The sequence below is a fragment of the Podarcis filfolensis genome (genome assembly GCF_964270895.1).
Source record: "Podarcis filfolensis genome assembly, chromosome: 10".
NCBI lineage: Eukaryota > Metazoa > Chordata > Lepidosauria > Squamata > Lacertidae > Podarcis > Podarcis filfolensis.
This window is the reverse complement of record NC_139612.1, coordinates 69,545,973-69,572,721: the sequence shown is the minus strand read 5'-3', so window position 1 is coordinate 69,572,721 and position 26,749 is coordinate 69,545,973. Positions and strand designations below refer to the sequence as shown.

The window sequence follows — 26,749 nt, the reverse complement described above, 5'->3', positions numbered from 1 at the left end:
AATGAATAAATGTATTGTTTAGTAAAGGTAAAGGGACCCCTGACCATTAGGTCGTGGCTGACTCTGGGGTTGCGGCGCTCATCTCGCTTTATTGGCTGAGGGAGCCGGCGCACAGCTTCCGAGTCATGTGGCCAGCAGGACTAAGCCGCTTCTGGCGAACCAGAGCAGCGCACGGAAACGCCGTTTACCTTCCCGCCAGATGTATCTACTTTTATCCCGTTTACCTATTTATCTACTTGCACTTTGACGTGCTTTCGAACTGCTAGGTTGGCAGGAGCAGGGACTGAGCAATGGGAGCTCACCCCGTCGCGGGGATTCAAACCGCCAACCTTCTGATCGGCAAGCCCTAGGCTTGTGCCACCCGTGTCCCCTTTATTATTTACTAATACATTAATTAAGGTCAGCTGAGCAAGAAGGGGCAGAGAAGCTAATGCACATATACCTTTGGTTCTGAAAGGTTGTGGCAGGAGAGCAGGGCCATGTGTCAGGTAGATTCAAGGACAATCACTACAGTATCAAAATATTTTTTTATTTGCAGCATATGGATAGATAGCTTTTTAAAATGAGAGCAAGAGCAGCAAGCAATTTGTTGTTGTTTAGTCGTGTCTGACTCTTTGCGACCCCCTGGACCAGAGCACGCCAGGCACTCCTGTCTTCCACTGCCTCCCGCAGTTTGGTCAAACTCATGTTGGTAGCTTCGAGAACACTGTCCAACCATCTTGTCCTCTGTCGTCCCCTTCTTCTTGTGCCCTCCATCTTTCCCAACATCAGGGTCTTTTCCAGGGAGTCTTCTCTTCTCCTGAGGTGGCCAAAGTCTTGGAGCCTCAGCTTCAGGATCTGTCCTTCCAGTGAGCACTCAGGGCTGATTTCCTTCAGAATGGAGAGGTTGGATCTTCTTGCAGTCCATGGGACTCTCAAGAGTCTCCTCCAGCACCAGAATTCAGAAGCATCCATTCTTTGGCGATCAGCCTTCTTTATGGTCCAGCTCTCATTCCATACATCACTACTGGGAAAACCATAGCTTGAACTATATGGACCTTTGTCGGCAAGGTGATGTCTCTGCTTTTTAAGATGCTGTCTAGGTTTGTCATTCCTTTTCTCCCAAGGAGCAGGCAGCTTTTAATTTCGTGGCTGCTGTCCCCATCTGCAGTGATCACGGAACCCAAGAAAGTAAAACCTCTCCCTGCCTCCATTTCTTCCCCTTCTATTTGCAACCCCCCCCCCAAAAAAAACCCCAGCTAATAAAAACTTTGGGCGACTCAGCCGCGTCCCCAATGCAGGAAACCCGCTTCTCCCTGCGGGCCGCAGTACCCCCTGCCCTCGCCAGGGGGCGCGGAAGGGTAAGTCTTCCCACCGGCTCCAACAAAGGGGGCGTTTTGCCCAATAATAGCCGGTTCTCGAGGAGGGGGCGTGGCAATCGAGGCGAAGGGCCAGGGCGCGCATGCGCTTTGGCCGTCCCCCGGCTCCAGAAGCCTTTTCCTCTCCGCGGGAGCGGCATGGGACGCGCCTACCCGCAGCCCGGAGCGCAGGTGAGCGGAGAGCGCATGCGCGCCCTCTCTAGGGACCAGGAAGGGGCAGTGACCCCCCACTTCTTCTCTTGGGGGGGTCTGGGTTGGGGGGCAGGAGGAGCAATTGCTGGGTTTCTCCCTTCTTTGCAGCCCTGGGGCTCTTTTTGATGGAATTTTGGGAGCAAAGCAGGAGGGTTTTTTTTTTTTTATGGGTGCAGAATTGCTTGTTTATTTGCTTATTTCTTGCATTTAGAAGAAGGCAGCCCTGTTTTAGGGAAGCTTTTAATATTAAATGTTGCCTTTTTATATATATTTTTTCAAATAATATTTATTATTTTCAGTAAACCAACATAGTAAAGAAAGAAAAGATTAAGACAAACAAAAAATAGAAGATGCAAAAAGAAAAAAGATACATACAACATATTACCACTTAATTAAAATTAAGTACCATCCATCTTCATAAACATAGTATTTGACTTCCTTGAATCTCTTCCATCCGAATTTCTTAGTAATTATATGTAGCAGTTTCCAATATCAGTGTTTCAAAAGACCATATCACAGTCCTAATCATATTACATAACTTTGCTTATCGTACGTTTTCTTATTTATAAATTTAATTCCATTTTACTCCTAGGCCTAATTGTTTCTTTCAAGCGATAACATATCTTTAATATTACAATATTTATTCAAGTAGTTTTTAAATTTCTTCCAGTCTTCTTGATGTTCCTCTTCTCCTGTCAACCTAGCAGTTCGAAAGCACGTCAAAGTGCAAGTAGATAAGTAGGTACCACTCCAGCGGGAAGGTAAACGGCGTTTCCGTGCGCTGCTCTGGTTTGCCAGAAGCGGCTTAGTCATGCTGGCCACATGACCAGGAAGCTGTACGCTGGCTCCTTCGGCCAATAAAGCGAGATGAGCGCCGCAACCCCAGAGTCAGTTACGACTGGACCTAATGGTCAGGGGTCCCTTTACCTTTACCTTATAATAATAATAAATGATTTTATTTATACCCCGCCCTCCCCAGCCAAGACCGGGCTCAGGGTGGCTAACAACCAATAATAAAAACAAGTTGATTAAACTACAACTTAAAAAACAAGATTAAAATACAACATTAAAGCACAGACCCAGATAAAAGATAGACCCAGAGTTTGGCATTGCCGACGTTCCTGTGCTCCGAAGAGGTTTCTCAGTCCGAGTGCAGAAGACCTTGGAGCTACCAAGGCCGTGGCAATCTCAGGCTGTGGCATGAGATGGCATCTCTGTGGAATCCCCTGATACCCAAGGAAATTCTTGGGGTTGGGCTAGATGACCTTTGGGTTCCCTTCCAACTCTACAATTCTTTGATTCTATGAAAAGGAGAATTGTGGACTTTAATGTGTCCCGACTTGAGCTGCCGGCAGTCCTCCCTCCACTGGACTGGGCAGCTTGGGGCAACATGGGGTTACTTCTTGGTTCTACCCTCGCCCCTCATTCTGCAATTCCTTATTAACATTTCCTTGCCCACAGAGGCCCTCATAAGAACCTTGGGGGACAGGGGGCGGGCGGGTGTGGAGGACTCCCTGGCCATGAACGGGGTAACTGTGCCCTTGAAGGTCCAGGTGCGCAGCCTGGGAGTCATTTTGGACTCACAATTCTGTGTCCAGGGCAGCTGTTTATCAGCTCCATCTGGTACGCAGGATGAGACCATACCTGCCTGCGGACTGTCTCGCCAGAGTGGTGCATGCTCTGGTTATCTCCCGCTTGGACTACTGCAATGCGCTCTACGTGGGACTACCTTTGAAGGTGACCCGGAAACTACAACTAATCCAGAATGCGGCAGCCAGACTGGGGACTGGGAACGGCTGCCGGGACCACGTAACACCGGTCCTGAAAGACCTACATTGGCTCCCAGTATGTTTCCAAGCACAATTCAAAGTGTTGGTGCTGACCTTGAAAGCCCTAAATAGCCTCAGTCCAGTATACCTGAAGAAGCGTCTCCACCCCCATCGCTCAGCCCAGACACTTGAGGTCCTCCTTCGAGGACCCTCCCTGTGAGAAGCCAAGCTACAGGGAACCAGGCAGAGGGCCTTCTCGGTGGTGGCACCTGCCCTGTGGAACGCCCTCCCACCAGATTTTGAAGAGAGCAACAACTACCAGACTTTTAGACAACATCTGAAGACAGCCCTGTTTAGGGAAGCTTTTAATGTTTGATGCATTACTGTATTTTAATACAGTGGTACCTCAGGATGCGAACGGGATCTGTGTGTCAATGCGTAATTTTATGGGGAAGAGGGAAGAGTGTGGATTACCTTGCCCAAACTTGCCCAGTATTCCCAATGTGATTAATGCAAGCAAATCTCTGTAGGAGTTCCTCCTTTTTTAAAATCTCTCTCTTTTGCTAATGGAAGGTCCCTTTCTCATAGGGGGCTGGCTGGCTCACGAAGGCAGCCTTTTGATAATTGTGTGCATAAGAAAAAGAGGGGACATTTTATCATATGTGGTGGGATTGTAAGGTAATTTAAAAATGTTGGGAAATGATATATAACAAATTGAAGAAAATGTTCCATTTAACATTTTTTAAAACCCTGAAGCATTTTTATTAGGGATTGTAGGGAAAGATCTGCCAAAAAAGCTGAATAACATCTTCATGTATGCGACAACGGCCACGAGAGTTTTAATAGCACAAGGATGGGAGACTGAAGAAACCCCAACTAAAGAATCACGGCAAGAAAAATTGACGGACTATGCAGAACTGGCAAAACTGACATATAAGCTATGGGACAAGGAGAACTGTGACTTTAAGGATGAATGGGAACCCTTTACAAAGTATTTGAAGACGCAACAAAGCGAACTGGACTCCTTGGCCGGTTCTGAATAAACATTCACAAACTTCTTATTGATAATTATTACTTAAATAATTATCTATACAACTGTGTAACATGCAGAAAACAGCATTTTTAGAGAAATCAAAGACTGGAACTGAGGGAAGTCGGGGGGTGGGGGGGGGTGGGTTCTGGGGGGGAGGGAGGAAAAATGGGGGGAAATAAGGATGATATGTTTCTGGATAATATGTTTCGTTTTAATTTTGAATAAAAAAGTAATAATAATAAAAAAAAGATAAATGTGTGCATGCACGGTTTTCGAACTCTGAACCTTAGAGTGCGGAGCAAAGTCCAACGATGTGGTAATAGGACTGCACTGTTCTCTCGCTCTCTCCCCCCGTGTAAACACTGCATTTCTCTTCTTTCTCTTTCCAGAATGAGAGAGTGGTGGCTCCAGGTGGGGCTTCTAACCGTGCCCCTCATTGCTGTCTACCTGCACATCCCGCCCCCCAAGTTATCGCCGGCTCTGCAGTCATGGAGGTCGTCGGGAAGCTATTTCACCTTCCAGAACCAGAATATCTTCTACAGAGGTTTCCTCTCCTGTGTTTTGCGTCCTTGTTTCCGAAATGCCTGGCCGAGTTTTCTGCGAAACGCTCTGTGCGGCTTGCAGTAAAGACGGCCTTGAAAATAGCCATGTGGTTATTCTGCGATTGCTTAAAAAACAGAGACAGACAGACAGACAGATGCAAAAGGTGGCAGACAAATCGAAGGAAGCTCATTGACCTAAAATCAGCCGTTTTTAAAAGCGGCCAGCATTCAGTGAGAAACCTTCAGACTATGCTAACGAAAAGGGAAGCAAGGAAGGTAGATATCTAGCTAGCAGGTTTATTGATCGGTGCAAAGATTTGCATTGCACGATATTGGAAAAATAGAACCCTGCCTCCGTTAACGGGGGACGGACGGACTGTTAATTGATCAGTAATAAGGATCATATGCAATCCACGGGAAGGGAAATTTATAGAAAGATGGAACTGGGAAAAAGTTGTGAAAGGCTACTTGGCCGTGATTCCTGCTTTCCATAATAATATGATTTTTTTAATAAGAGTTAAAACTTAAGTGGCATTTTATTTTTGTCGTTAGATTTATTGCTCGCTTTTTTGGTGTGTGTGGCCACAATCAACCCAAAATGACTTACACACACACGCACACACACACACATATTAAAACCAGAAAAGAAAAGAAGATGTTTAAAAATCCCACCTCCTCTAAAAGGTCCAAGATCATTAAAAGCCTAAGGCTTGATAGTTTTTACCTGGTGCCTGAAGATCTATGCATTAGGTTTATAAACTGGCCTCCAAGTTTAAAAAGTCGTACAGTGGATGCTTGGGTTGCGAACGTGATCCGTGCGGGATGCATGTTCGCAACCCACAGTGTTCGCACCCCGCGTCTGCGCACGCTTGGGTTGCAATTTGGCACTTCTGCGCATGTGCAAAGCGTGATTTAGCGCTTCTGCACATGCGCAGCCGCCAAAACCGTCCTGGTACTTCCGGGTTTCGGCGGTCCGTAACCTGAAAAAACTCAACCTGAAGCGGCTGTAACCCAAGGTATGACTGTAGATGGTTTTAACAGCCAAAGGCCTGGTTGAAGAGGAAGGTTTTTGCCTAGTGCCTAAAGATACATAGTGAAGGTGCTGGGCGAGTCTCCCTGGGGAGAGCATTCCACAAATGGGGAGCCACCCCAGAAAAGGCCCTGTTTTTGTGTTGCCGCCCTCATGGAGGAGGCTCACGAAGGAGGGCCTCAGATGATGATCACAGAGTCCAGGACAGTCCTTGATAGACAATGATGGCACCCGGGAGAACCTCCCTGGGGAGAAAGTGCTTTTGGGGTTGAATCCTGACAAGACAGAAGTACTGTTTTTGGGGGACATGGGGCAGACAGGTGTGGGGGACTCCATGGTCCTGAATGGGGTAACTGTGCCCCTGAAGGACCAGGTGCGCAGCCTGGGAGTCATTTTGGACTCACAGCTGTCCATGGAGGCGCAGGTCAATTCTGTGTCCAGGGCAGCTGTCCACCAGATCCATCTGGTACGCAGGCTGAGACCCTCCCTGCCCACAGACCATCTCACCAGAGTGGTGCATGCTCTGGTTATCTCCTGCTAGGACTACTGCAATGCGCTCTATGTGGGGCTACCTTTGAAGCTGACCCGGAAACTACAACTAATCCAGAATGCGGCAGCTAGACTGGGGACTGGGAGCAGCCACCAAGACTGTACAACACCGGTCTTGAAAGATCTACATTGGCTCCCAGTACGTTTCTGAGCACAATTCAAAGTGTTGGTGCTGACCTTTAAAGCCCTAAACGGCCTCGGTCCAGTATACCTGAAGGAGCGCCTCCACCCCCATCGTTCTGCCCGGAAGCTGAGGTCCAGTGCTGAAGGCCTTCTGGCAGTTCCCTCGCTGCGAGAAGCCAAGTTACAGGGAACCAGGGAGAAGGCCTTCTCGGTGGTGGCGCCCGCCCTGTGGAACACCCTCCCACCAGACGTCAAAGAGAAAAACAACTACCAGACTTTTAGAAGACATCTGAAGGCAGCCCTGGTTAGGGATGTTTAATAGACCACTGTATTTTAATACTTTGTTGGAAGCCGCCGAGAGTGGGTGGGGAGGCCCGGGCAGATGGGCGGGGTATAAATAATAAATTATTATTATTATTATTATTATTATTATTATTATTATTATTAGGGTGGGCCAATGCCATAACGGATGTTCTGTTCTCTGCAGACGCCTCAGGCGCCGTTGGCAGTTCGGACATTGTGGTCCTCCTGCATGGCTTTCCAACCTCCAGCTACGACTGGTGCAAGGTGAGGCAGGCCCTGAGAGGCGTTGAAATTTTGGAGACCGGTTATAAAGGGAGCTCCCTGATAAGAGAGAGAGAGATGCTTCCTGATTTTCTTTTTTTAAATAATGTTGTTGTTGTTGTTTAGTCGTTTAGTCGTGTCCGCCTCTTCATGACCCCCTGGACCAGAGCACACCAGGCCCTCCTGTCTTCCACTGCCTCCCACAGTTTGGTCAAACTCATACTGGTAGCTTCAAGAACACTGTCCAACCATCTCGTCCTCTGTCGTCCCCTTCTCCTTGTGCCCTCCATCCTTCCCAACATCAGGGTCTTTTCCAGGGAGTCTTCTCTTCTCATGAGGTGGCCAAAGTCTTGGAGCCTCAGCTTCAGGATCTGTCCTTCCAGGGAGCACTCAGGGCTGATTTCCTTCAGAATGGAGAGGTTTGATCTTCTTGCAGTCCATGGGACTCTCAAGAGTCTCCTCCAGCACCAGAATTCAAAAGCATCCATTATTCAGCGATCAGCCTTCTTTATGGTCCAGCTCTCGCCTCCATACATCACTACTGGGAAAACCATAGCTTTTACTATACGGACCTTTGTTGGCAAGGTGATGTCTCTGCTTTTTAAGATGCTGTCTAGGTTTTTAAATAATATTTTTAGGTTTTTTCTAGGTTTTTAAATAATATTTTTTATTAATTTACATATAATCACAATACGTAACCTGGTATCCTCTTACTAAATCTCTTGGCTCAGCCCAAACCTAAATGACTTCCCTCCCTCCCACCGAATGGTTTCCAAAATTAAATTTTGCATTTTTGCATTTCACTTCCTCTCCCATTCTTGTTATATTATTACTTAAAATATTAAATTACTCCACCTGAATAGGTAACTAATTCATCTTACAAATCTTCAGATAACCCTGCTAATGATGTTAATTGCTTACAGTTGTCTTTCACATATAATATAAATTCGTTTCACATATAATATAAATTCGTTCCAGTCTTTTTTGATCTCACTTGATTTTTTGGAATACTTAGTTTCGGATTCTTCCCGTCAGTTTTCCCAGTTCTGCAGAGACGCCTCCTGATTTTCACCTTTTCTTTTTTTAAATTTTTTATCAGACACAACGTATTTAATTAGATAATTGCCAATAACCAGAAAAAAAAATCTAAACATCAGGGCCAGTCTATACATGCTAAATGTATAGGTTTTGTTTGTTTGTGGCTGTGTACGCATTACCGGCTTAAAATGTAGCATGCTTATTCTTTTTCTCAATTCGGATTGAAGCTGGTTTTGTGGGGGAAATCCATCAAAACACAGCATTTCATAAGAAATGGCAGTATAGAGACAAGATAGATATACGGATTATGGCTAACCTCATGTGCACACAGCTTCCCAGTCTCTCGCCAGCTATTTTTTTAAAAAATATTTTTTATTAGGAATTTCAGCATAACAATTTATCAAAAATACATCCCTCCCCCCCCCCATTTTCCCCTCCCGATTTTCACCTTTTCTCTCCCCTGCTGCAGATTTGGGAAGGGCTGACGCAGCGATTTAACCGAGTGATCGCCCTGGATTTTGTGGGGTTTGGCTTCAGCGACAAACCGGTAAGCAGTCTCGCCGCAAGGGGTTCCGACAGGTGAGTGGGACGACCTGCCTGTCAGTCGTGCGACACAATAAGGATGTTCTGTGTTTGCCCCCCCCAAAAAAAAACTGTTCCCCATCCCTGAGGGTTAAGCATTATCTGCTTGTAATATGAGGGGTCAGCAAAGTTTTTCAGTAGGGGACCGGTCCACTGTCCCTCAGACATTTGTGGGGGGCCGGACTATATTTTGAAAAAATAATAATGAACGAATTCCTATGCCCCACAAATAACCCAGAGATGCATTTTAAATAAAAGCAAACGTTCTACTCATATAAAAACACCAGGCAGGCCCCACAAATAACCCAGAGGTGCATTTTAAATAAAAGCACACATTCTACACATGTAAAAACACGCTGATTCCTGGACCGTCCACGGGCCAGATTGAGAAGGCGATTGGGCTGGATCTGGCCCCTAGGTCTTAGTTTTCCTACCCATGGCTTGTATGAACGGAGAGGTGTGTTTTGGGTGCATTCTAGTCTGCCTGCCTGCAGCTGGGCTCTCCATTTACAGACACTTCAGGTTGCGTTTTTTTGGGTTAAAGGTAAAGGGATCCCTGACCATTAGGTCCAGTCACGGCGCCCATCTTGCTTTACTGGCCGAGAGAGCTGGCGTACAGCTTCCGGGTCATGTGGCCAGCATGACTAAGTCGCTTCAGGCGAACCAGAGCAGCGCACGGAAACGCCGTTTACCTTCCCGCTGGAGCGGTACCTATTTATCTACTTGCACTTTGACGTGCTTTCGAACTGCTAGGTTGGCAGGAGCAGGGACTGAGCAACGGGAGCTCACCCCATGGCAGGGAATCAAACCGCTGACCTTCTGATCGGCAGGCCCTAGGCTCTGTGGTTTAACCCACAGCGCCAGAGTCCTGAAACCCGGAATGGGTTACCTCTGGGTTTCGGCGGTCGCGCATGCACAGAAGCGCTAAATCACGCTTTGCACATGCGCAGAAGCACTGAATCGCAACCTGCGCGTGTGCAGACGCGCCGCTGCGGGTTGCGAATGTGCATCCCGCACGGATTACGTTTGCAACCCAAGCGTCCGCTGTACTTCCTAAACAGAGGCCGCATCAGTACTCCATCTTTGAGCAAGCCAGCATCGTGGAAGGGCTTCTGGACCACTTGGGCCTTTTGAACCAGCGGGTCAACCTCCTCTCGCACGACTACGGGGACACCGTTGCGCAGGAGCTTCTCCACAGGTGAGTGGAAGGCCCGACGCTTCTGCGTTTTCACCGGCACCCTTTAACAGCTTGCTTCGTTCTTTCCTTGCCTTTATATCGCCGCCCTTTGAGGCTCCCCGAGCCACTTTCAGAACTCATTTCTATCCCAGAGAGGATAGACCGGTTCCCTCCATCTGCCAACGGGCAAATACCTTCCTAGGAAACTTGCGCTCAGGTGTAGTTCTGACCGCTGGGCTGCCGCCAGGGCAAACTCTAATTGCTGGTTCTGAATGTGCCTGGATGTATTTTAATTACTGTTTCTAACGAGTCTGTTTTCGTATTTCGTGTTGCTGTTCTTAAATGCCGCGAGCCGCCTTGGAATTCCTGGGGAGAAAGGTGTGGCATAAAGACGTTAACTTTTCATAACATTAACATTAACTTTTCTCTTCACTCACCCAGTTTTATTTTTATTTAAATTTTTATTCATTTTTCTTTTTCATTCATTACACACACCTCAAATTCTTAACATTTACTATATATTCCTCCCTCTCTCCCCTCCAAGACTTCCCCCAACTTCCGCTTTGGTTTCTTTCTATTTTCACCCACTTTGCTATCTCTTAACAGAAAAAGTTATTAATAACATAGCATCAAGCCTAAAAACAGAAAAGTAACAGTAATTGTTGTTGTTTAGGCGTTTAGTCGTGTCCGCCTCTTCGTGACCCCCTGGACCAGACCACGCCAGGCACTCCTGTCTTCCACTGCCTCCTGCAGTTTGTTCAAACTCATGTTAATGGCTTAGAGAACACTGTCCCACCATCTCGTCCTCTGTCGTCCCCTTCTCCTTGCGCCCTCCATCTTTCCCAACATCAGGGTCTTTTCCAGGAAGTCTTCTCTTCTCATGAGGTGGCCAAAGTCTTGGAGCCTCAGCTTCAGGATCTGTCCTTCCAGTGAGCACTCAGGGCTGATTTCCTTCAGAATGGAGAGGTTTGATCTTCTTGCAGTCCATGGAACTCTCAAGAGTCTCCTCCAGCACCAGAATTCAAAAGCATCCATTCTTTGGCAATCAGTAATTACGCCATCATATTTCACTATCTTCTAAACATTTAAAGCATATTCTATTTGTAGAAATCTAAAGCATGTTATATTTGCAGAAAGAAAGAAATGCCAGTAGACTTGATGGCAGGATTTAAATAAACATTCACATAATTAGCATTAGAAAATGTCACCCACCCAGCTTTAGCAATCTTCTCTGCACCCGTCTGATGTAGCTGTTTGCAAAGAGGCGGCTCGTGGTTTGGGGTGGTGTTGTCGGCGCCATGAAACCTGCCCCCAGGTGCAGAGGTCAGCCCACTCTTTACAGCCCACTATTGAGGTTGAATCCTGACAAGACAGAAGTACTGTTTTGGCGGGACAGGAGGCGGGCGGGTGTGGAGGACTCCCTGGTCCTGAATGGGGTAACTGTGCCCCTGAAGGACCAGGTGCACAGCCTGGGAGTCATTCTGGACTCACAGCTGTCCATGGAGGTGCAGGTCTATTCTGTGTCCAGGGCAGCTGTTTATCAGCTCTACCTGGTACGCAGGATGAGACCCTCCCTGCCTGTGGACTGTCTGGCCAGAGTGCTGCATGCTCTGGTTATCTCCCGCTTGGACTACTGCAACACGCTCTACCTGGAGCTACCTTTGAAGGAAACTGCAGCTAATCCAGAATGTGGCAGCTAGACTGGGAGTGGACGCTGAGACCACATAACAGCGGTCCTGAAAGACCTACATTGGCTCTCAGTACGTTTCCGAGCACAATTCGAAGTGTTGGTGCTGACCTTGAAAGCCCTAAACGGCCTCGGTCCAGTATACCTGAAGGAGCGTCTCCACCCCCATCGTTCTACCCGGACACTCAGGTCCAGCACCGAGGGCCTTCTGGCAGTTCCCTCATTGTGAGAAGTGACGTTACAGGGAACCAGGCAGAGGGCCTTCTCGGTGGTGGCACCCGCCCTGTGGAATGCCCTCCGTTCAGATGTGAAGGAAATAAGCAGCTATCTTATCTTTAAAGGACATCTGAAGGCAGGTGTTTTTAATACTTAATGCTGTATTGTTTTTAACACTCGATTGGAAGCCGCCCAGAGTGGCTGTGGAATCTCAGCCAGATGGGCGGGGTATAAATAGATTACTATTATTATTATTATTATTATTATTATTATTATTATTTTGTTGTTTAGTCATTTAGTCGTGTCCAACTCTTCGTGACCCCCTGCACCAGAGCACGCCAGGCACTCCTGTCTTCCACTGCCTCCGGCAGTTTGGTGAAACTCATGCTGGTAGCTTTGAGAACACTGTTATTTATTATTATACAGCTGTTCCTACAGAGGCATCTGTGAAATAATACCTTTGAGGGCTTGCCTGAGAGTGTCTTGTCACGTACAGTGGTGCCTCGCAAGACGAAATTAATTCGTTCCGCAAGTTTTTTCTTCTTGCGAGTTTTTCGTCTTGTGAAGCACGGTTTCCCATAGGAATGCATTGAAAATCAATTAATGCGTTCCTATGGAGACCGCTTGCCAGGCTGGCGGTGCGGAGAAGGGCTTTTCTCCCCACTGCAAGCCTTCAGGACAGGTCCGGGAACAGAGGGGAAGGGGCGCAGCGCTTCTCCTCTGTTCCCGGGGCTTGTGGTGGGAGGAGGGTTTTTCCTCCCCACCGCCAACATTCAGAACAGCATTCTGAATGTTGGCGGTGGGAAGGAAAACCCTCCTCCCACCGCAAGTCTTCAGGACAGCCATCCGAAGGCTGGCGCGGGGAGAAGGTCTCTCCGCCCCACCGCCAGCCTTCGGAGGAGCCTTCCAAAGGCTGGCGGCGGGAGGAGATCTCTCCGCCCCACTGCTAGCCTTCGGAGGAGGTCCGAGGACAGGAAGCCCATAGGGAAATTCGTTTTGCGAAGCGCCTCCAAAACGGAAAACCCTTTCGTCTAGCGGGTTTTTCGTCTTGCGAGGCGTTCGTCTTGCGGGGCACCACTGTATTGCATTCCAGTCCACCTTTTTCTCCCGGCAGCTCGAGGTGGTGTATGTGGTTTGCCCCTTGCCCTGATAATCCTCACTGTGAGGTAGGTGACTGCCCCAAGGCCACCCAGCAAGCAGAGGTTTGAACCCGAGGCCCTAGTCCAGCGCTCTAACCATTGCACCACACTGCCACAAGTAGTGGTGTGGCTCTGCCCTGACTCCGCTCTGCCTTAGCCTCTTCTTTGTCCTCAGGTATGAGCACAATACGACGGGAAGTGTCCTCATCAACAGCCTGTGCCTGTCGAATGGAGGTAAGGCTTTTATTGCAAAGAACACCCTCCATATTCTTATTATGATTACAGTACCCTGGTTCTCAAACGCCTTGGTACTCAAACAACTTAGAACCCAAACACTGCAAACCCGGAAGTACCGTATTTTTCGCTCTGTAAGACGTACCTGACCATAAGATGCACCTAGTTTTTAGAGGAGGATAACAAGAAAAAAAATATTTTGAACGAAACAGTGGATGTATGATTTTTGTGGTTCATGCTGTGGCCACAGACAGGTGATTTGACGGTGAGTTTGGGGTAGCCCAATGCAAAAATCCTGAGGATCCATGTGGATCTGTGCTTTGTAACCAGGTTTTTGTGCCACGCTACAGTGGGTGCGTGATTTTTTTGGTGCAGGCTGTAGCCATGGACATGCTATGTGATCTGATGGTGAATTTGGGGTGACCCAATGCAAAAATCCTGAGTATCAATGAGCTTTTACCTCTCCCCTCCCAGGCAGCCTCCTTTATCACTAGCCTCCCTTATCTCCCTCCCGATCGCTTGCCGATCAGCTGCTTCCTTTCAACACCTCCTTCCCTCTTTCTAAAAAAAAAAAAAAAGCACGATCTGCTTTTTGCCCCTGGGCAATTTGGCTCCAGGGACCACACATTCCCTCCTTAAGATGCACAGACATTTCCCCTTACTTTTTAGGAAGAAAAAAGTGTGTCTTACGGAGCAAAAAATACGGTAAGCATTCCGGTTTGCGAACTGTTTTCGGAAGCTGAACGTGCTCCGTTTTGAGTGTTACGCTGAGGTCTGTCTGTTTTTGCTATTTATTTTGCATTTTTGTTTTTGTGACTCTTTTTGTTTTATTTTTGTGACTGTGTGGAGCCCAGTTCAGGTCCTGACGGATTGATTGTGTGACTGTAGTATATTGTTTATTGCTTTCATTGTATGGATCCGTGGTCTTGTTAGATAGTAAAGCCCATGTTAAATTGCTGTTTTAGGGGTTTGTTTTTAAAAGTTTGGAACGGATTAATCCGTTTTGCATGACTTTCTATGGGAAAGTGTGCCTTGGTTTTGGAATTCTTTGGTTTTGGAACGGACTTCCGGAACGGATTAAGTTTCAGAACCAAGGTACTACTTGAAGCCTTGGGCTTGAGTTTCTGCTGAGATCCTAAATGTGACCAGCAGTAGGTTTGTGGGTAAAAGTTGCTTTCATGGCATAAAGAATTTGTGTATAAGAAGAGGTTGATGGATCTGTTGAATCAAGCCCATCAATCAGAGGAATTTGGCACTCTCCAGGTGCCCGGCTTTGATTCCTTGACCTCCCCGTCAGCGACTCCCGGCAGGACAAGGCGAGGTCTTTATCGGCCGATTCTCCTCAAACGTGAGAAGAACACAACCACTCCTCCTCCCTCACTCCCTGCCATCCCCAGGGAGGGGAAAGAGACAGACAGAAATGTATTTACATGCCTTTATTTCTGTCTTTCCTCAGTGCAGAGAACAACATGTCTGCACCCTCTTTACAGCCACAGCAGAGAGAGAATAACTCCACCCATGTACTTCCAGTACAGGGTCATGTGACACTCTGAGCTAACATCCGGTGCTCAGAGCACATAATAGACTGTCCCTGGTTCCCACGGTACAGTCCCATAACATAAACATCCTGTTTGGCTTTCCAGCCATCTGGAGCACTCAGCAGCATTGCTCCTTTTTCGTAACAACCTCCCCCAAAAGAATCAATGCGTGTTGCGGCATGCATAGCGTGATCCAGAGAAGAAAACAAACAGTTGTTATACACATAACACTCCCCTGTTGTTTCAGTTCCACCCTTGGAACTACCCGCCACTGGTTTCCCCAGTGTACCTCTCTGGTTGTCTGGCTTCCAAGGAATGAGTGCATCTGCATTACCTTGGCTAGCAACTCTCTGTTGTGTCTTTGTCTCTGACTTAGACACAGCTCCAACCTGTCCTCGGTTGTGTACAACAGCAACACACGCAACAGCTAAATTAGCATACTCTTCTGAGTACCTTTTGGGTGGTTCACCCTTTGTGACTCTCTCAGACCTGCGTATGAGGTGCTGATCCTCTCTGCTCACTGGTTCTGTCTCAGGACTCTTAGGAGAACCAGTTCCAACAGTAAACAGTGGTTCATCCTTCACCTGTGAAGGTCTATCCATTGTGTGAGATTTCCTCTCAATGACTGTGACAACTGAGCTCTCCAAGCTATCAGTGTCATCACTCTCAGTACCACTGTAATCAGTAAAATCATCATCATCTGAATCTTCCTCAGTGGGAAATGTGTGTACTATCACTCTCTCCTGTTCAGGAGCACTCTCTAGAAATTTTGTGAGAATCACCTGACCAGATTCAGACAAAATTACTCTGTAGAGACCCTTTTCATACCCCACAAAAATGCCTCTGGCATTCTTTACTCCACCTGGAGCTTCTGTCCTCACATGAGACCCAAAAACCTTGAAATGGGCAACAGAAGGTTTTCTCCGGAACAGTTTCTCAAAAGGAGAACTTCCCAACTCTTTCGAAACCTTTCTCACCCACGCATAACTAAACGACATGAGTGACTCCGCCCAGTACTCATGTGGCAGATGTGAACTAAGCAATTGCGCATTCATTCCCTTTTGCAATTCTTTGTTCACTTTTACACAAACACCCCTGTTCCACGCTTACGCTGAAACAGCAACCTTGTGTCTAATTCCTTTCTTCTGCAGGAACCTCTGGAAATCCTGTAAAAGAAAAATCTGCTTCTCATCTGTCAAAAGACAATCAATGTTAGCATCATGCATGTCTTTAACCTTGTCACAAAACTCTTGAAACCTTTCCAAGGCTTCCTGTGGTTTCTTTAACACATAAACCCAGACAAAGTTAGAGAAATGATCCACACACACAAGATAAAATCTTGCATTGCCTCTAGATGGTTCTAGAGGACCAATCACATCAGCATACACCCGCTGAAACGCTCTGTCGACCCTGGCCACCTTCTTGGCGCTTGTTTTGGTCACACCTGCAAGAGAAATCATGTTAGACTCAGAATTACATTCCATGTAATCACTTTGCGCAAAGTCCAACAAATACAGTCCACCTTTCTGTCTGGCAGAAAGATATAACTCTCCATCTTTGAAGATCTCGCAGCTCTCAGCATCGTAGGACAATCTCAGTCCTCTCTTTGCAATCTGCGAAACACTTAGCAGATTGAACTTCAGTTCAGGAACCAAGTAAACATTGTTTATTGTCAAGTTCAGACTCTTAAGATAGACAGTCCCTTTTCCGGTCGCTTCCAGCTCCTGACCGTTGGCCTGTGTCACAGCGAAGCTTTGCTTCTTAAACGATGAAAAGAGTCCTCTGTGTGGGGACATATGAACCGTCGCTGCAGTGTCGATAATAAACGCGTTCCCAACATCTGGCGTGGTTCCTTTCGCCATCAAAGCCCTTGCAGGTTCCACCATAGGCTTGGTATGACCTTTGCCTGACGCCTCAGGTTTTGCTGAGCGGCCCTTCGCTCCTTTCGGCTGGCGTGGCTTCTTGCAGCTCCGCTGAAGATGCCCAGCCTGTCCGCAATTGTAGCATCGGACAACGTTCAAAGCTACAGCATCCTTTCCAGTAGCCTCATCAGTGGGGGAATTAGAACTCCGTTCTTCCCTCCCCCTGTCCTTTACGTCCAGTACAGCATGCCGGCTGTGTTCATCCTGAACCACGGCACTCAGGGGCACTCCCCCCTTCTTGGCATCCATTTTGAATCCAAGTCTCAGCTCTTCACTCTCGAGCCAGTTAAAATCCAAAAGCTCCTTTGAGCTGTTTTTCTGCCTGTCTCTCAGGCAGGCAATCTCCAAGCTGTCTCAAAGTCAAAACAACTTTCGCTTTCCCGGCTCTGACTGAGCCAGCCCCAGGTGTCAGTAGTTTTCCACTGTCCGACTGTCGTTGCTTAGCAACCTTCCCCGGGACGGGAATCCTTATCTCACCACAGGAATTTCTGGTATGCAAGCCTTTCTTTCAGAGCTTGTTTTGCCAAACGCAGCTCTCTCGTGAACCAGAGAATAAATCAATCTGCATTCACACTTTTAGCCCGATATTCAGCATACCTTTTTGGGGCTCCGTTGCTTTGAAAACACCCCCTCTTGGTGTCCTTCCGTCTGTTCAGCTTCTGGCTGCAATGCAGACGTTATCTTCTTTCCTTGGTGCAGAGGATGGCACACGATCCATCAACCTCTCACCTCTCATGCTGATTCCCATGGATCAGATAACCAGCAGCGTCTGCTACCATATGTTGAATCAAGCCCATCAATCAGAGGAATTTGGCACTCTCCAGGTGCCCGGCTTTGATTCCTTGACCTCCCCGTCAGCGACTCCCGGCAGGACAAGGCGAGGTCTTTATCGGCCGATTCTCCTCAAACGTGAGAAGAACACAACCACTCCTCCTCCCTCACTCCCTGCCATCCCCAGGGAGGGGAAAGAGACAGACAGAAATGTATTTACATGCCTTTATTTCTGTCTTTCCTCAGTGCAGAGAACAACATGTCTGCACCCTCTTTACAGCCACAGCAGAGAGAGAATAACTCCACCCATGTACTTCCAGTACAGGGTCATGTGACACTCTGAGCTAACATCCGGTGCTCAGAGCACATAATAGACTGTCCCTGGTTCCCACGGTACAGTCCCATAACATCAACATCCTGTTTGGCTTTCCAGCCATCTGGAGCACTCAGCAGCATTGCTCCTTTTTCGTAACAGGATCAAGCCCAATGGCCCATCTGGTCCAGCCTCCAACCAGATGTCAGGGGGAAACTTTATAAAACAAAATGCCTTACAAAGAAAAGAGAGTGATAAGGAGAAAATAGGACTGTTGGACGAAATAAAGAAAAAGGAAAATGAATTGATTCAACAACCAAATAATGAAAAAATAAAAAAGGAAATTAGGCTATTACAGGTAGAATATACTTTGAAAATAGAATAGAACAAGTGTAAACTAAAGGATGGAGAATTATTTCACATGTGGTGGACAAATTTGGGACATGATATATAACGAAATGAAAAATCTCTTTAAATATACCTTCCCAAAGAAACCAGAGGCTTTTTTACTAGGGATAATAGGAGATGAATTAAGAAAAGAAGATTGTAAATTATTCTTGCACGCCACGACTGCCGCCAGGATTCTTGTGGCCCAAAAATGGAAAACCCAGGAGGTTCCAACTGTAATGGAGCGGCAAACGAAATTGTTTGAATATATAGAATTGGCGAAAATGCCTTATAAAATTTGATACCAAAAAGTAACAAAGCTTGAAGAGGAGTGGAGTAAATTTGTTGTGTACGTACGGAATCACTGTAGAAGTCTAAAAACTGTAGCAGGGCTAATATAAATCTTGTGATGTGGATAAGAGTGTAAATAAGAATATGTAAGAGAGGATGTAAATTATGAAAACCGAAGCAGGAATGAAAGGAAGTCCAGGTGTGAAAGGGCGCAGGGTAGATAAGAAGATACAAAAATGTTGAATGTAAAAGATGATGTTTTATTTAACTTTGTTTTCTTTTTGAAAATCAATAAAAAGCATTATTTAAAAAAAAGAAAATAGAACAAGAATTCGATTTGAGTGTGAGAGCGACTCTCCTCTCCTGTTTCCTGCAGGTATTTTCCCAGAAACTCACCACCCCAGATTAATCCAAACGGTAAGGACCTTTGCTCTTGCAGAAAAACACCAAGCTTCTATGAATAGAATTGTTCCATTATTTACTTAATATATTTCTATACTCCCCTTCATCCGAGGATCACGGGGCGGTTCACAATATAAAAGCACAAAAATACAGTACCGACAAACAAAAGCAACCCGTCCCCCATTTGAAAAGGCCATAGATTTAATTTGCCAAAGGCCTAGTTAAAGTGGAATGTTTCTGCCTAAAGATGTATAATGAAGGCGCCAGTTAAACTTCCCTGGGGAGAACATTCCAGAAACATTATCATTATTGTTATTATTTACTAAGCTTAATTAAGTTCATTTAATTAACCAAAGGCCTGGGAGGAGAGGGATATTTTTGCCTGGCTCCTAAAGATATGCAGTGAAGGAGCCAGGAGAGCCTCTGTGGGGAGAGCCAATTCCACAGATGGGGAGCCACCACAGAAAAGGCCCCGTTCTTGTGTCCCCGCCCTCTGGACTTCACAGAGGACGCTAATAATAATAATAATAATAATAATAATAATAATAATAATAATAATTTATTTATATCCCGCCCATCTGGCTGGGACCTGAAGGAGGACCTCAGATGATGAGCTCAGAGTCTGTCTCAGTTTATATGGGAAGAGGCAATCCCTCCGGTATTGTGGTCCTGAGCCGTTTAAGGCTTTATAGGCCAAAACCAGCACTATTGAATTGGGCCCAGAAACTTAATTTGCAGCCAGCGAAGCTGTGCTTTCTGGGGCTGTTGGATTTGTAGTCCTCAACCAATTAAACAGTGATTAATTTTTCCTTTTCCTTCAAAGATTCTCAAAGATGGCGGCCTGCTTTCACCCATTATCACCCGATTATCAAATTACTTCTTCTTTGCCAGAGGGTGAGTTGGTATTCTGAATCCTTGAATTCTTGCCCCTTTGAGAGCAGGAGGCCTCAAATGCCATTATTCCTGCCCTCTCTGAGAAGAGAGAAAGAGAACGTACGGGTTGCTCAAAGGATGCTGTACGGTTTTGGAAACCCCTTCTGGAGGTCTAAAGGTAAAGGTAAAGGGACCCTTGACCATTAGGTCCAGTCGCAGACGACTCTGGGGTTGCGGCGCTCATCTCGCTTTACTGGCCGAGGGGGCCGGTGTACAGCTTCCGGGTCATGTGGCCAGCAGGACTAAGCCGCTTCTGGCGAACCAGAGCAGCGCATGGAAACGCCGTTTACCTTCCTGCTGGAGCGGTACCTATTTATCTACTTGCACTTTGACGTGCTTTTGAACTGCTAGGTTGGCAGGAGCAGGGACCGAGCAACGGGAGCTCACCCCGTCGCGGGTATTCGAACCGCCGACCTTCTGATCGGCAAGTCCTAGACTGTGTGGTTTAACCCACAGCGCCACCCGCGTCCTGGAGGATGTTTAGTACAATCTAAATTTGAGCAGATTCTCTTCCTTGATAGTCTACCCCCTTCTTCTTTCGAATTTTCCAGACTTGCGGCTGTCTTTGGCCCATATACCCAGCCTTCAGATGCTGAATACTGGGACATGTGGGCAGCCGTCCGAACAAACGACGGCAACCTTGTGATTGACAGGTAAGGCCACCACGGGAAAAAACAGAACGACAGTGGACACAGGGTTGCTTTTGGGGTCTACTGGCAAGCTGTAAGCGAGGAGTGGACATTATAGTCCATGAATCAGCTGCCGTCTCTGAAATAGGGCCGCTTTATTTTTTATTTCAGTTTTTAACAAATTACCATATTCTACATTAAGAGAGAGACAGTGCGCAAAGGGGTGTGAAAAGAAGGGAGATGTAAAAGTAAAGCTTAATTGTGCAAATATTCGCCTTCTTGACCGCTGGACCCACAATTAGTCTCGTCCACATGAAGGGGAACTCCTAACACTGGAGATAGATTTTGAGAGTATTTCAAAACCGCCCGTCGCCTGCAGAGATGAGGCATTTATGCTGCTCTGTCGTTAGATATTCCTGCATTATGAGGCAGCATGTTCTGTAGAGCCATCCTTATGCCAGACAATTGTGATATATCGGTATATCGCTTGTAGCTTTCGGGAGGAAAAAGCTCTTCCTTTGCAGCTAACAGCTCACTCCTACCCAGAAGTTAAGTCCCAGCGAGTTGACTTTGGAAGTTGCAGGCTTACGTCTGTGGTTGCCAAACTTGGCCCTCCAGCTGTTTTTGGACTACAACTCCCATCATCCCTAGCTAACAGGGATGATGGGAATTGTAGTCCCAAAACAGCTGGAGGACCAAGTTAGGGAAGCTTTTAATGTTTAATAGGTTATTGTATTTTAGTGTTTTGTTGGAAGCCGCCCAGAGTGGCTGGGGAAGCCCAGCCAGATGGGCGGGGTATAAATAATAAATTATTATTATTGTTGTTGTTGTTGTTGTTTAGTCATTTAGTCGTGTCCGCCTCTTTGTGACCCCCTGGACCAGACCACGCCAGGCACTCCTGTCTTCCACAGCCTCCTGCAGTTTGGTCAAACTCATGCTGGTAGCTTCGAGAACACTGTCCCACCATCTCATCCTCTGTCATCCCCTTCTCCTTGCACCCTCCATTTTTCCCAACATCAGGGTCTTTTCCAGGGAGTCTTCTCTTCTCATGAGGTGGCCAAAGTCTTGGAGTCTCAGCTTCAGGATCTGTCCTTCCAGTGAGCACTCAGGGCTGATTTCCTTCAGAATGGATCGGTTTGATCTTCTTGCAGTCCATGGGACTCTCAAGAGTCTCCTCCAGCACCAGAATTCAAAAGCATCCATTCTTGGGCGATGAGCCTTCTTTATGGTCCAGCTCTCACTTCCATACATCACTACTGGGAAAACCATAGCTTTAACTATACGGACCTTTGTTGGCAAGGTGATGTCTCTGCTTTTTAAGATGCTGTTTAGGTTTGTCATTGCTTTTCTCCCAAGATGAAGATGATGATGATTATGGCCACCGCTGCCTTAGGTCACCATTTGCCAACCTGGTGCCCTTCAGAGCTTTTGGACTACATCCCCTGTGGGCACCAGGTTGGTAAAGAGCTTTTTGTTAAGGCGCTTGGGAGACCGAGAGAATTTAACACTAGCCGTGCTGGTGGTGGGGCTCAATATACTTCTAGATCAAGGGAAGTAATAGTGCCACTGTATTCTGCTCTGGTCAGACCTCACCTGGAGTACTGTGTCCAGTTCTGGGCACCACAGTTCAAGAAGGACACTGACAAACTGGAACGTGTCCAGAGGAGGGCAACCAAAATGGTCAAAGGCCTGGAAACGATGCCTTATGAGGAACGGCTAAGGGAGCTGGGCATGTTTAGCCTGGAGAAGAGGAGGTTAAGGGGTGATATGATAGCCATGTTCAAATATATAAAAGGATGTCACATAGAGGAGGGAGAAAGGTTGTTTTCTGCTGCTCCAGAGAAGCGGACACGGATCAATGGTTCCAAACTACAAGAAAGAAGATTCCACCTAAACATTAGGAAGAACTTCCTGACAGTAAGAGCTGTTCGACAGTGGAATTTGCTGCCAAGGAGTGTGGTGGAGTCTCCTTCCTTGGAGGTCTTTAAGCAGAGGCTTGACAGCCATATGTCAGGAGTGCTCTGATGGTGTTTCCTGCTTGGCAGGGGGTTGGACTCGATGGCCCTTGTGGTCTCTTCCAACTCTATGATTCTAATATAGCCCCTTGCAATCAACATGGAGCCCTGTTTACCTAGCCGTGTTGGGGAAAACAGGATCCATTCTTCCTGGTGCAATTAAAGCATCCTGAGTCTCATGTTTACCTGGCAGAGAATCAGCTTCCTCTCGACTCCGATCTTCCTTTCAGGGCCTCGCAGGAGGTTTGGCACCTGGGCTATCCTGTTTCAGCGCCTGGGCTGCTGCTTTGTGTTGGATGAGCAAGCTTGCTGGCTTAGTGTTACCGTCACCTGAATTAACCTGGAGCGTTGAGCTCAAGGTTCGGGTGAAGAGCCTGCTGCCAGCTGAGGAGTTCTCCCAAATCCCGCCACCCCTGAAATATGGGGCACCCCCTAGCATAGTCGCCCAGGATGCTCACTTAGCCTGCTCCAAAGCTGCACATGTTGTACGCTCCAAGATCACCGCTCCTTGCTGAGATTTCTGTTCACAACTCTGCATTCAAGGGAGAAGTCTTAGCTTGGTATGCTTTGCTTGCAGGGTTCAATATCTGGTACCTTCACGTCAGGTTGGGTGCCTGAGACCGGGGGAAGCCAATCATCTAAACCAGGGGTCAGCAAACATTTGCCGCAGGGGGCCAGCCCACTGTCCGTCAGACCTTGTGGGGAGCCGGACTATACAGTGGACGCTCAGGTTGCGGTACCTATTCATCTACTTGCACTTTGACGTGCTTTTGAACTGCTAGGTTGGCAGGAGCAGGGACTGAGCAACGGGAGCTCACCCCATCGTGGGGATTCGAACCACCGACCTTCTGATCGGCAAGTCCTAGGCTCTGTGGTTTAGACCACAGTGCCACCCGCGTGCCTAAATCTTAGTGTTCGTACCCTGCAAAACACCCGTTTAATAAAATATAAAAGTTTTTAATATTTGATGCTGTATTGTTTTTAACACTTGATTGGAAGCCGCCCATAGTGGCTGGGGAGACTCGGCCAGATGGACAGGGTATAAATAATAAATTATTATTATTATTATTATTATTATTATTATTATTATTGTTGTTGTTGTTGTTGTTGTTGTTGTTGTTGTTTTGTTGTTGTTGTTGTTGTTGTTGTTGTTGTTGTTGTCTTTATTCACTTGTATAAGGTAAGATTATGACTAGGGCTGGGCGATTGCAATGCTGGTTTTCAGCCTTGCAATATATCACCAGCTAAGCACTGCGATATACTGATATATCATGATGTCTGGCATAAGGATGATTCCACGGTTTTTCCTGCAACATGATTATTGCCGGCAATTGCTGATGGGATTCGCTCCCCCAAGAGCTGAGCAGGCAGAGTTTACATGGATTGCAGGAATCAAGAGAAGCCTTGGCTGGCTTCACGGTTTCCCCCACATGGAGATTTTTGAATAAGCACACGCCAAAATCCCGATTTGCAATATCACAGATATGGACTCCAAATTGGTTTTGGACGATTTATCGCCCAGCTCTAATTATGACGAAGCCTTATGGAACCTCAGCTGAAAACTGCCTGGTTCTGTCGTAGGAAAGTGCTTTATACAAAGCCAAGCTGTTCAGCTCAGTATTCGCAGTGCTGACAAAACCTTTAGGATTTCGATGAGGGATTTCCCCCCAGCCCTAAGTGGAGATCCCTTTGGGGACTGATCCGGGGAGGTGCTCAGCTAGAGAGCTTCAGACCTTCCCCCAAATGGACAGCGGCTGCCTCTGAGCGACCTGAGGCTTCTGCCAAGTGCTTGGAATCGGTCTCCATGGATGAATTTTGTTCTTCAGCCTTTTGCAGTACATCAACCAACGGAAAAAGCACAGGGACCGCTGGGTGGGAGCTCTGCAATCCACATCTGTTCCCCGTGAGTAGGAAACAGCAAAGGCTACAATTGTGTCTTGGGCCGTACGGAAGAGCCAAGATTAATTCTGCTGCTTTTGGGTTGGTGGGGGTGGGTAGTTTTGTGGCTTGTATCCTGGAAGTTGACAAAGATGCTGTTCTTCCTCTCTTGCAGTACATCTGATTTATGGGCCTCTGGACCCGGTGAATCCACACCCAGAGTTCCTTCAGCTCTACAAGTAAGCTCATTGTGGGGGGCCTCAGTTGTAATGCCCTGGGGCTATTTCATCAAGATATCGGTCTGAAACAAAATGAAGCCTTTGAGCACCAGCGAGGATTTCCGAGTATCGTATTTTTCGCCCTATAGGGCGCACTGGCCCATAGGGCTCACCTAGGGGTTTTTTGGGGGGGGGAAGTAAAGAAAAAAAATGTATTCCCCCCCAGGCACGGGGCTGGGGCAGGGGCAGGGGAAGCCCGAGCTTCCCCCGACCCCAGCCCCCAGAACAGGCTGATATCCCCAAGCCTTGGGAGCCCACGGGAACTCCCGCCGGGCTCCCCAGGCTTGCGGATATCTGCCCAAAGCCTGGGGCGTGCTCCGCTGCGCTCCCCGGGTTTCGGGCTGCAGGCTGCTGTCCTCAAGCCTTGGGAGCCCGGCGGGCTGCTAAGGCTTGCGGATAGCTTCCTGAAGCCTGGAGAGCGAGAGGGGTCGGTGAGCACCAACCCCCCTCGCTCTCCAGGCTTCAGCGAAAGCCTGCATTCGCCCCATAGGATGCACACACATTTCCCCTTCATTTTTGGAGGGGAAAGTGTGCGTCCTATAGAGCGAAAAATACGGTACATACTGGAGGTAGCCGCCTTTTCTCTCCAAGGCCCTCTTTACATTTTAACCAGGGCATAAGGCAGAAGTTCAACAGGTGCGTCTTCCCCCTGCATTGCCTGCTGGGGAAAGCAGCCCCTGTTGAATGCTTGTTAAGGACATTGTTTGTTTGTTTGATTTCCTTTTTTAATATTTCTATGCCTCTTCACTCAAATGAATCCCTGCTTACAGGGATTCCTAAGCAAATTATAAATCTTCCCCATTCTTTTCTAAAGTTTTTGTTCTCTTGGTTCCTGAGCTTCCCAGTCAGCTTTGCCATTTTAGCGTAACCCAACACCTTGGTTTGCTATTCCTTCCTGGTAGGGACTCTTCTTTCCATTTCTGGGCCAATAGCATCCGTGCAGCTGTTGTCGCATACATAAAAAATCTTTTCTGCTCCTTTGGAATGTCGGTACCTATAATTCCTAATAAAAAAACTTCTGGTTTTTTAAACAAAAGTTGTTTTAAACACTTTTTTCAGTTCATTATATATCATCTCCCAGAAAGCTTTTATTACCTTACACGGCCACCACATATGATAAACGGTACCTTCTTTCTCTGTACATTTCCAGCAGGTATTTGTACTTTGTTCTATACATTTTTGATAACTCGTCAAAAAAAGGAAAACACTTTTAAAACCCGGCTTGACATCCTAGGAAGCTGCCTTATACGGATCAGGAGAGAAGCTTAATTCCGCTTTCTTCCTTTGTTCCCTGTAGCAGTTGTGAGGTTTTCTAAAGAGCCCTTTCTCGCTACTTCCCCCACAGGCAAGTGCTCCCCATGTCGACGGTTTCTGTGCTAGACGACCACATCAGCCACTACCCCCAGCTGGAGGACCCTCTTGGCTTCCTGAACTCCTACCTGAACTTCATCAACTCCTTCTGAGCCGCGGGCAGGAAGAGGGGGAGAGCCGATTCTCTGCTCTCAAGAGACGTTCTTTCGTTCAAGAGGGCTAAATCGTGGGCTCCAGTCTCTGTGCCTCCGTACAAAGAGCAGGAAACCAGTTTCTCCCTTGGCGACTGAAGCAATAAGACTCCTGGACAGTCACTGGCATGGAGAGACAAAAGTGATTTCCTTGTACGCTCAGCTGCTGGTCCTTCCTCCGTGTTGCTTAAGGAGACAAGGAATGGCGCCGAGGGGCTAGACTGAGCCATACAAACAGGTGCATAATTTCTCTGCATCCGTGTCTTCTTTCGAAGATGACCGGGACGTTCGCTGGGTTCTGGAAGGGGGAGAGGTCCTGTTTCTTGCACGGCTTGTTTACTTCCTTGCTGGGAGGCAAGCAGAGAGGAAGGGTGGACTGAATCGTGCCTACGGTCACAGCCATGCATCTAAAGCACATGGCTTCCTCCCAGGTATCCTGGGAACTGTAGTTCACCCCTCGCAGAGATGTCCACATCGCCCTTAAACTATGGTGGTGATCACACAGTTGTTAAAAGTGAACCAAAAAAAGTTTATTTTACAAACATTAAACAAGTTTATGGTTCTCCGATAATATTCCTATCAGTATCTTAGTTTCTTTACTGGCCTATACCTTCTGACTGATTATCTCAACTGTTTGACTGCTCTTAACAAATTCTC

The 26,749-nt window shown here is 47.2% G+C and overlaps 1 protein-coding gene across 2 annotated transcripts; it reads left to right on the top strand.

The window, feature by feature from the left end:
• The first annotated feature begins 1,452 nt into the window (after window positions 1-1,452).
• MEST (mesoderm specific transcript) lies at window positions 1,453-26,348 on the top strand. 2 transcript variants are annotated; one of them, XM_083573157.1, is made up of 12 exons: window positions 1,473-1,529; window positions 4,742-4,896; window positions 7,084-7,163; window positions 8,668-8,745; window positions 9,842-9,978; window positions 13,175-13,233; window positions 18,832-18,872; window positions 19,681-19,751; window positions 20,342-20,443; window positions 24,261-24,337; window positions 24,488-24,551; window positions 25,936-26,348. In XM_083573157.1, the coding sequence occupies exons 2-12, from the start codon at window positions 4,743-4,745 to the stop codon at window positions 26,051-26,053; spliced, it is 981 nt and encodes a 326-aa protein (XP_083429283.1). In that variant the 5' UTR covers window positions 1,473-1,529; window position 4,742; the 3' UTR covers window positions 26,054-26,348. The 2 variants fall into 2 exon arrangements, with proteins under 2 accessions (XP_083429282.1, XP_083429283.1); XM_083573156.1 differs by lacking the exon at window positions 20,342-20,443 and having other exon boundaries at window positions 1,453-1,529.
• Window positions 26,349-26,749: the final 401 nt, after the last annotated feature.